The sequence below is a fragment of the Ischnura elegans genome, chromosome 3 (genome assembly GCF_921293095.1).
Source record: "Ischnura elegans chromosome 3, ioIscEleg1.1, whole genome shotgun sequence".
In the NCBI taxonomy this organism is placed as follows: domain Eukaryota; kingdom Metazoa; phylum Arthropoda; class Insecta; order Odonata; family Coenagrionidae; genus Ischnura; species Ischnura elegans.
Genome location: NC_060248.1, coordinates 21,609,461 through 21,620,437, shown reverse-complemented (window position 1 = coordinate 21,620,437; position 10,977 = coordinate 21,609,461). Strand labels below are relative to the sequence as shown.

The 10,977-nt window shown below is 38.6% G+C and overlaps 1 protein-coding gene across 5 annotated transcripts in view; it reads right to left on the bottom strand.

The window, feature by feature from the left end:
* LOC124155551 overlaps positions 1 to 9,610 on the bottom strand; it is a 40,022-nt gene extending 30,412 nt beyond the window's left edge. The window contains exons 1-6 of one of the 5 annotated variants that reach the window (XM_046529470.1): positions 9,127 to 9,610; positions 8,626 to 9,006; positions 5,874 to 5,945; positions 5,005 to 5,261; positions 4,401 to 4,502; positions 3,805 to 4,012 (exon numbers count right to left, since the gene is read on the bottom strand). In XM_046529470.1, the coding sequence (XP_046385426.1) occupies positions 3,891 to 4,012; positions 4,401 to 4,502; positions 5,005 to 5,261; positions 5,874 to 5,893 (501 nt within the window). In that variant the 5' untranslated portion in view covers positions 5,894 to 5,945; positions 8,626 to 9,006; positions 9,127 to 9,610 and the 3' untranslated portion in view covers positions 3,805 to 3,890. Of the gene's footprint in view, positions 1 to 3,804; positions 4,013 to 4,400; positions 4,503 to 5,004; positions 5,262 to 5,873; positions 6,223 to 8,625 lie in introns of those variants that run through there. The other 4 variants (XM_046529469.1, XM_046529472.1, XM_046529466.1 and 1 more) reach the window with 4 other exon arrangements.
* Positions 9,611 to 10,977: the final 1,367 nt, after the last annotated feature.

Genomic DNA, 10,977 nt, shown 5'->3' with positions numbered 1-10,977 from the left:
CAAGATTTTTCACTTTGAGAGTCTTTTTCAACTGAAGGAGAGTACTCTGGTGGTGGCAGGAGTCTGATGCGTCTGCAGGCGGCTTCTTGAAGAAAGATGAGATGCAATCGGCCAGGTGCTGTTTCTTCCCGATGCTTTCCCTTCCCATGGCGACCTCACAGTCAGCAACGAAGTTGGTCAGTAAGTTGCGTTGAATGGTGGGGAAGGGAGTGAATTTGAAACCTTTGTTAAGAAGTTTCATTTGTGATGGGGTGAAGGTGTGCTGAGAAAGGTTGACAACTCGTGGATGGAAGGACTGCATCCTGAGATTATCACTATTCTTATCATGTATCGTGTGATTAGACACAGTTTGGGGAATCACTGATAGTTGGGTGGATCGGAGATGGTCTAACTTTTTGTACATCACTATTGATTTCTTTTGAGCCACTGTGTAAACATACCACTGAATTTTCTCCTTGATGAGGCACCACTCAACCCAGTGGAAAGAATTCACTAGGTTTAAATGGAGAAAATACAAGTAATGAGATAGAGAATCACGAATTGCAAACCATCTTCTTAATTCACTTTTCACCCAGATCTTCTTTGCAGCTTCCATGGCAGCCTTTGCAGCGGGAGACTTCGTTTTGGTGCGAAGATTGACGTAACGGGGAGTGAGCCGTAGTTTCAAACAGCAGTTGTTGAAATAAATATTTAAGCTCGCAATCCGGAACTTGATGGAGAGCTTCCGGAATAATTTCGCCTTATCTGCTCTACTAGCATCACTGATCAGCTTAAGGTTGGATGGCGATATTTGGTGGAACTTGTTCGCAGGAAACATAATGAAATACACTTTTGTATGTTCCACAAGAGTTTTTAATCCCGACCTAGGTTTCGGCAGTACACACTGTCATTATCAAGGTGAATATACAAACATTTTGCGAGCTTATATAGCTTAGGGAGAGGGGGCTAAGGCAGGGAGGAGGTGGTGATGGTGGGAGGGGAAAGCTAACGAGGAATACTTTCCTCAAGGTCAGTGGGTTTACTTGCTGAGTCCAGCAGAACTGATAATAAAGGGGAGGAGTTGGAGGGGTACAAAAGGTCGTTAACCACCCTTACATTTTTGTTTCGACATGCTCTTAAAATTTCCAACTGCTCAAGAAAATCCATCTTTCTACCTTTACACACATTGTGGAGAACCTTGACATTGAAATCACTGCTATGGTTGCAGTCTAACAGATGTTTGGCAAAATTAGAGGTTGAATCGCCTCTTACCCAACACTTCATATGTTCATTTGTTCTAGTTTTTATGGCACGTCCGGTCTGACCAATATACATCTGAGCAGTTGGAAATTTTAAGAGCATGTCGAAACAAAAATGTAAGGGTGGTTAACGACCTTTTGTACCCCTCCAACTCCTCCCCTTTATTATCAGTTCTGCTGGACTCGGCAAGTAAACCCACTGACCTTGAGGAAACTATTCCTCGTTAGCTTTCCCCTCCCACCATCACCACCTCCTCCCTGCCTTAGCCCCCTCTCCCTAAGCTATATAAGCTCGCAAAATGTTTGTATATTCACCTTGATAATGACAGTGTGTACTGCCGAAACCTAGGTCGGGATTAAAAACTCTTGTGGAACATACAAAAGTGTATTTCATTATGTCTCCTGTTGATACGTAAGTATGAGTCATCATATGCGGTTAGCAGAGGAGAGTGTAATTACTTCCAATGTTGTGTTTAAAGAGGTCCTCTGACCTCAATTTGTACATGAACATTCCAATTAAATTTGAACATAAGACCCTGCCTTTTTTCTACATTTTAAAATTAGAAACGCGCCTATCCCTCTGTTCATTGAAAAGAGCGGGGGAAGCCCACTGGGAGTGGGCGCAGCACGCTCGTTTTAGAATGAATTCCTAAAATGTCTAACGTTAAATTCGACGTAATTTTTCCTGTGCGCTCCGTATCAGTGGCGGAATAGAGGGGTAGTTGATCATAGAGTCACTAAGTTTCTTTGCTCCTGGGGCGTAGGCAATGTCCCTTGAAAAATCGATACTCTCGTGATCCCATAGAGACTTAAACAATAAAGCATCATAACCAGGATTTCCTGAAAATGAGCCAATGGCAAACATGAAACTGAAAACATCCTATACGAATAACATTTCTGGTTTTTCGGCAAACCCTAGCTTTCCTATCTCCACTAATATAACACCTCTTTGCATGGTTCTCTCCGTTCACTTATTTATTCCCTAATGTTTCGAATGAGAGGCATAACCTAATGACATGGTAACATTACCAAGTGTTGAAAAGGGAGGCTCGATTAACGAAATTTAATATCAACCAATTTATAATAGTAACCACGCTTCTCAGATTAAAGACAAACTGAAATTATAATAATCAGAAGTTAGCGGTGAAAATTATTGTTGAAGAATAGGTACGGTAATTACAACACTTCACTCAGGAATCATATGAAAAGAGAAATACTCATTTTTTTACCTAAGTACTTCATTCTTTTTATGTCATCATGATTTTCGGGACAGGAAAGATTCTACCTGCTGAAATATGTAACATACAAACAAGGTACTACCAACAAAAAGGTCGTGGAAAAACCATTGGATGTGATGATTTACCCACGGCTTATGTTCCACATTTATCTGTTCTTCTCTGAGTGACAAAGCATGCAAGCATATTCCCAGGTATTCACGATCGATTAAGGATTTGAAAACATTTAACGCGAAGCTTCCAATGTCTACGCAAAAATGACTTGCATTCTGACATACTCTACCAAGGGATACGCACAAAATCTCTGCCCGCGGATTAAGGACGGCTTCAAGAACTCCGCTACTCAAAGCCTTGACGAAACCTTACTATCTCAGGAGATGAAAGCTTCGGCCGGTACGCAGTCATAAATAACGCGGGTCAAAATTTCTTCCTCCGTGGGCTTCAAATCTCTTTTTGACTGGCAGGGAAGGTAGCCCTCGCTCGACGCGCTGAGTGTTTACTTTTCTTTTCAGTGGGGATGTGTTCACCTCCTCGACTTCAAATATACAATAACAATTTTTACCATAAGATATTAAACACGAAATATTGTCCTACAAAATGGATAAACGCGGACGAATACCCGGAAAATCACTAAATATCATCATAATCTCCGTGGAAGCCTACTTGGAATCCACGCAATCAACAAATGATTCTACACAGAAAACATCACCATGTACCCCCAGCTACTGAGGGTGAGATCAGTAGACCAAAGAGAAGGGGAAGGAAAGAAGATGGAAAAATCCGCTGGCGGTAGAGGCAAGGCCTCATTGGTTAATTTTTCATAAGATTGACAGAAAAGAGGGACGACTAGAGTTAAAAGAGCGTCTATTGTCGAAAAACAATATAACTCCAACAAACCGGAATCATGCATGGATTTTGCGTACATGCATTTTCGCCTACTTTTCCTGCAATTAAAAATTTGAATCAGCTTTACCAATTCTTATGCAACACTCGGGGAAACGCTTCCTAAATTCAAATCATGGAGACTACAGATGGTAAATTAACAACGGGATTAAATTTCGTAAAAAAGGTCCAAGTTAGCCACATGTCCAACCGCATAGTATAAGCCTGTTACTTTTACACGTCTGGGCATTGTAACACCCTACACTGTATGGTAAATGGAATAAAGTTTGAATTGTGGTTGATAGCAAGGTAATAGTTACGATATTGAATGGCCGTCGTGTTGGTGATGAATGCAACTCGTGGGGATACACTTCCTGGATTCAAAACATGGAGACAGCAAATAAAACGGGAAATTAACGTGAAAGAATAATTAAAAAATAAAACATTAATCAAGTTTCACAACAATTTTTATTCCAGACAACACAGGGTACAAAAGTATTGATGCAGAGCTAAAAATACAACTGATCCAGAGTAGTCATATGCGTAAGATCCGCTGAGCAGCAGTCCTCGGACGGCCAATCTTGGAGTCATTAGCAGGCAATCGGCTCGAAGATGATGACATATTGGCAGCAGGGAGACCGAGCACGCTGCTCATGGCTGTAAAGAAAAAAATAACTGACTGTCAGCACAAATATTTGACGGCGACAAGAAAAACAAACAACAGTAATGCATTCAACAATATGATAATATCTTGATTTGCGTTAGCTTTCGAAAAAAAACGCAGCCAAGCAAAGGGAGAAAGCACAAAATACAATATCATATAACATTGATTTCACTGAGATATAAGGTATGTGAACTTGGAACTGAAAGTGATTAAAGGAGAACATATATCATAAATGTATATCTCATAACTCATATATCATACAAGGAGCAGTTGGAATTGCCAATGATGAATTAAATCCCCAATATGGCAGTCAAAAACAATGGATCATAAATGGAGCGCACATGGACACACAAAAAGTTGTGTTGTGACACAAATGCTTACCATTCCGAGTGGCATTCTTGGCCTTGCGCAAAGTCATCTTCATCAGCGATTGGCCACCCTTGGTGATGACCACAGGCTCATGTTTCTTCACGGGAGATGAAACTGAAAAGAAATAACGCTATTATAATTCTATCAAAAAAAATATAAAGAGAGTTATACATAGAAAATTAAATTTGATAACACAGAGACTGCCAAGATAAAAAGGAAATTTACCTTTAAAACATGATCCTTAATACACAAGGCAAGTTACAATTTATAGAGGCACATAACAGCATGGAGGTAGAATACACTATGTGCACAGTTGGCATAAGTAAATTTAACATTAAAAACATGAAACCTTGAACTCCCATTTTCTTATTATATATTTGCAACTCAAGCCACACTACAATACAAATGACGTATGACATGATAAAAGAATGCATGAAAAATAAGAAAAATAAAGATAAGGTATATACAACAGTGCACATGATAACGTTTATAAATTGATGAAGACCCCACTTCCAATTAGATTGATTTGTCAACATAATTGAGACATGCGGACAGATAATAAATACCATTGACTAAACTCCATCGCGTCATAAATTATCAATCCGTTCGTTCTCACCTCGATTGGATCTTATGGTCCTCATCTCATAAGCCTCGTTGCCCGTGGGTGCAAAGGGTGCGGGTTGTCTCGGGTGCTGGTTGTTGGGGGCGCGGCGGAGGGCGCGGATGCGGACGTTGAGCGGCTCGGCCCTCTCCTTGCGGATGCGGCGGAGGTGCCGACGGACGCGGGACCGAAGCTCCGGGTGCGACCTCACGTGCCACATCCACGACTTATTCACCAGGGCACATGACAGCAGGGAAGCCGGATCCAACATCCTGGAATGAAATGATTACTTTAGAAAATATCGAAATTATGTTCAAGGAAACAATAATAATTATGTTTAAAGTGGTGGAAGTTAGCGAGAAAAATACCTAACAGATAATGATTTACTGGTTGCAAACTCTCAACAATTTCCAAGATAGTATTTCCCAATTGATTTCAACAAGAATATTTTATTAACTAGGAGAGACAGCCAATGTGCCCGTGAAATTGATCTGGGTAAGTACTTAAAAATAATTCAAAGTGAAAATTTAGTAATCTTAACGTTACAACCCAATTATTGACGCAAGAAATTCTAAATTACTGAATTGCTAAAATTATTCGTCAAATTAAAAAATTAGCATTTAATAAAAATCCTCAGTAAATTTTGATAAGTCAGCAATTCTTCAATCGATAAGTTAGAAGCAAATTATCGCGCAACATGATAACTACTACATTGATAGTAATCATTATAATTGAAAATTCAAAATAAAAACATTAAAGAGAAAGCTTATAGACTCCGAGAATAATCTTACTGCGAATGAAATAGGAATATCCATGCATATATTTTGAGTAAATTTGTATTTTACGAAATATAGAAAAAGAAGAAGGTACTCAACAGAACTTACCTCAATATATTGATGACCATCTCCGGAGGGAGGTTCCCAAGGATGTCGAAGCGAGGAGTATCATCATCCGTCCTGCTTCCCATGAAGCACAGAAGTGAGACGAACGAATCCATAGCAATTCAAAAGATTTGTTCAGCAACAAATATTGCAACAGATTAGATACAATCCACTCGATGTCAAATCACTCGTATTCTCTGTTCGCGAAGCTCAGGGAAAATGTGCAGTCACTTAACAGAGCTCCCCTATATATAGCCCCGGTGCACCGTTGCAATTGCAGTGACCCTCCCCCCCCTTTTCCTCCCCCGTTCCTTGAAGTGAAAGGTGCAACAAGACGATACTATTGGCCCATTCCGTAACGGATTTTGGGGCGTGCCAGATTCTCATTGGCAATCCAAATAATACGGTGGTAATTTATTTTAATTGAAAGAATTTGAATGATTTGTATAAATTAATGACACTTAATTCATAAAAAGGAATTTAAAATTAAATATAAAAATAAAAAAGGTCCTCTTTCATTATTGGAGACTTGCCAATTTTGGCAAATCGAAAATTGCTGAGAATACAATATTCAGAATGAAAATTAAATTGTTTCAAGCGAATGAAATAAAATTAAAATCGGTTATAATGATCGATGATTGTGCAAATATATGCACTTTACATTAAAAGAAATGGCCAGTAAGTTAACTTGAGCTCGTTGGTTACGTATTCGAAACATAAATTATGTAAATGTGAAGCATAATAATTCCTTCAGATTGAGATACTTAAGAAACACCTCAGTCCATTAAAGTTCGATAATTACGGTATATGAAATCACAGTGAACACATAAGTGTATGATTCTATTAGTGAAAATGGTATGCGCAGTTATTGGAGGAAGGTATACATAGATTTGATATTAATTTCAATTTTTAATGAAAATGTTATAAAAGATCTAAGGAGCCAATAAGTGCTTTACATTTAGTTGTAATAGCAAGTTCAACATCGAGTAAATTAGTAATGCAGTACATTTTGTATTAAATCATGGTTGTGGAAATTTACTATCTATTAATTAGTTCCATGACGAATACCCTAGACGTGGCATCATGGATCCGAGAAGAAGCATTAATGCCATCTAAGATTCATAAGCTCGTTTTATTATCTCCGCCCACATAGAAATATGTTTGTCTATTGTGCCCCTATCAAGCCACATAAATGGAAGCTATGTTAATATTCACCGCAACCTAACATTAGTGAGGGTAAATATTTAACAGCATTGTTACTTAAAGTATAATAATAATGAGGATTCAAAACAATTACTCGTAAATGTACAAAAAATATTAAAGTAGCTACTCTTGATCGTCTAAAATATATAAGTGGCGTTTAATGTTCATTGTATTTAGTCTTCTATCCTACGAATATTTCTATTCAATAGTATTCAAAGTTCACTTAGTACTACCTTACTATACGTGAGTTTGATTATTTAAATAATAACTGTAATATGATAGGAAAATATTATTCAGATATCGTTAAAAATTATTGTATTGTATTGTACCCTTACCGCGCCTTACATGGTGACTAACACACAATCATACAAAAATATCCGGAAACAAACAGGTGAAACAAATAATTTTACTCAGAAACGGAAAATATCCAAATAAGAATTAATGTTAATTTAATCGCGTCCTTCTCTACGCTGATTTTACTCTTCATTAAATTTCATATTCAATGGCTATGCAGTAATTTCAGCACATTTCTATCTTTGATAGTACGAGGAAAGGTTGACAATTTAAATGTCTTTATTTTGCAGTCTTTTCTATTATTTTCCTTCTCATGGTCACCATGGTGCGACGATAAAGGAAGGGTACTTTTCACGCCATCTAAGAAAAAATATTCTTAAGGCCTAGTTACAGAATACATGAAAACGTACAAGTTAATATCTAACTGTATGAGCGCGTGAATGAACACGAAAATGCACCGTGTAACCACCTAACTTGTGCGAATACATGAACGTAAAATAGAACCTGTTGTAATTTAGTTCATACAATCGTATATGTTTCGTTCCGGTCCACAAAATCACTGACGCAAACACACACGAACTCGTACATGTTAACAAACCGTGTGGCCAGGCCTTATGAGTTGACTGAGTCACTTATCCAATACCTACCTCTACGCTCTTGAAAAGTTTTTCATCCTAACTCACCAAACAAATTGAAAGCTATGCATGTGTGGTGTGCATGCTGGTGATTGACCACCCCCTGCCAAAGACCCAAAATATGGCTCGCATGGTATTATGTAGATGCAGTGTGCCTACCCTAGGTGATTCAACGAAATTTCTACCGAATCGCTTAATTAGAAAAATCACACTTTAGAAAAATAAATTCCCACCCCCTGCCAAACACCCTAGAAATGGCTCGCAGAGCACTATGTAGATGTAGAGTAAGAGTCGGCCACAGCAAACATGATCAGGTGTAAAATAAGGTAAAAGCATTAAGAGTAACATATTACATCAACACAATTGTTCATTGATCAGTTAAACTGATATGGTACTACTCCGTAGCAGGGGCCGCGATCAAGAGAGTGGATATCTGAGACAATAACTGTCCCCCTTCTGGAAAATTCCATGCTCCCCTCCCTATCAAATCTCAAAACAACTCCCATCGGTCCAATATTTAAAATATGTATACATATTCAGACGAATACTCGCCCTATTCTCACTTTCAACCGAGAGTCATATATATGGATTGCCTAAATAATGCATAAAATTACATGACTTACTTGGAAATTTGGGATATCCATTTTGGAATAAGGCGCCTTCGTTCATTCACTCTAGTCACACGTTGCCTGCGGACATATATTGGTTGATTATAGGTAAGTTGCACACAAAGCACATTCACTATTACCGAACGGTGCTTCTCTACACTACTTGATCCACCAAATTGATCACTCCATCCGCGCAAACAAATACGCACAACTTCTTCCCTCTTCCTTTCGCATCACTACCAAAATTTCGCACCATATACACTAAATACACCCGACACATAATCTCAGAAATTGTATTCGTTCCTTCCGCACTGAACTTCCGTTTCTGTTGCCTTTCCTTTGGTTTTGATATGCCGTCTCCATGCTTGTCCACAGCTCACCGGCTCATTTGTCTTTCTGTTCAGCAAACAGAAATGAAATCGAAAACGACTTATAACGGCACAAAATGCAAAAAAATGATAAAAAGTAACCTCGTAGTTAATACTCCATTATTCATGAAAATTTTAACGCTTTTACCTTTCCAACAGATATAATATTTCGCTCGATCACCTGAAGAACAGCCAATATACTCCAGACTGTAATTTTAGAGGGTTGCTAGCTCAAATTAAAATGTTCTTTATGAACACGCCGTCAGGGAACGAACTGCTTGCCTACGATGCAGAAACGAAACTGGCATCTTCAAGAATTGGCAACCTTCGCTGCTCAGCGATGAGTTCTAATCGAATTTTCGATAAGACGAGCATTTTACCGGAATTTCGTCTATGTTAGAAATACCTAAAATGCTGAGGCCGAGAGTGAATCAAGCACGTCTTTGCACAACCAAGGACACACTCGGGAGGGAAATTATTTGAAAGGCCCTTGAAATAGTGTGTGAGAGAGTTAGAAATTGAGGAGAATTAGGTATCTCCTACATCTTTTTCTCATTCACGATGGCCGGTGGCCTTGCACCAGGTCTCGTATGAGTTTTGTCCGTTGTGAGCCAATGTAGTCCCTATTTTTGTATTAAAATGAGCCATAAGATAGGACACTTGTCTTTGAATTGTGCTCCTTCAATAACCCCCGCCATGACGTTTTGAATTAATTCCTCAAATTTCTAATTTAAAGTTCTAAGTACTACCACATTCCTGTGGGGTGGGGAATTAGGGCCTAGCTAAAGAGTGGCCAAAGCGCCATGTTTCTTGAATACGTTAACACTACCTACGTTTAAAAATAAGCTAAACTGAGTTTCTTGGCATAGGCAATACCCCCCGGCAAATCGAAAAACCCTAGATCCCTTAGAGAGGTAACCAATAAACTATTATAACCAGAATTTCATCAAAATCGTTTGCCGAATTAATGGAAATAAAACTTTAAACTGAAAATATCATATGTGAATGACTTTTCTCTGTTTTATTTCTTCGGAGAACCCCAGTTTTCCTTATTCTAACAGTGCGATATTTCATTATACCTCTGTCAGCTGACACATACCGTAATGCATAGAATGAACAGCATACGCCTAAGAGCATGGTAACATTGGCAAGTCTAATACAGGGAAGTGTAATTGCCGGTATGTTATATTAACCAATTAATAACAGTTATAATGATTCCCAAATAAAGCACTGAAATTAATAATAAATAATATATGAATTTAGCAGTGAAGAATTGGTACGGCAGTTACGATATTTTGCTCAGGCATAACGCGACACATAAACGAATAATTTTTCCACGAGGTGAAACCAAAGCAGTTCACTCATTTTATTTCTTCATAATTTTCAGGACAGCAAACATGCTATGTGCGAGGAAAAACCCCATTCAAACATAGCTGCCTGCAAAAAGGTCGCCTTTACGGAAGAAGTATGGAATATAGTGATTTGCTCAAGGCTAATGTTCCCCTTTCCCTGTTCCCTCTGTAAGTGACGAATTATATTAGTGAGACATCCCAGAAATTTGCGATCGAAATGGGTTTGAAAACATTAAAAGCAAAGCATCCAATAGTTACACAAAAAATGTCTCTATATTCTACTAAGGGATACGCACAAAAATGATTTCTGAGGCTTCAGGACTTGGCTACTCAACTCCGTGAATAATTCGCACTCTCGGAGGAGTTGAAGGCTTCGGACAGTATCCCGTCATAAAAATCGCGGATCAAACTTTCTCCCTTGACGGTCTTCAATTCTTCTTGACCGTCAGGGATCTCGACGCGCGGAGTGTTTGCTGTTCCACGTAGTGCATGGGCGTGTTTAAGTCAGATTACCAACGTAACGTAACGTAATTTCTGAGCATGGAAATTTTTCGGACGTATGGTCTTCATTGCTATGGATAATGAAGTCTTCTCGCTTCTTTTCATCCTTTACGTCTTTGTGTAACGCCTTTGCGTTCACCATTTTT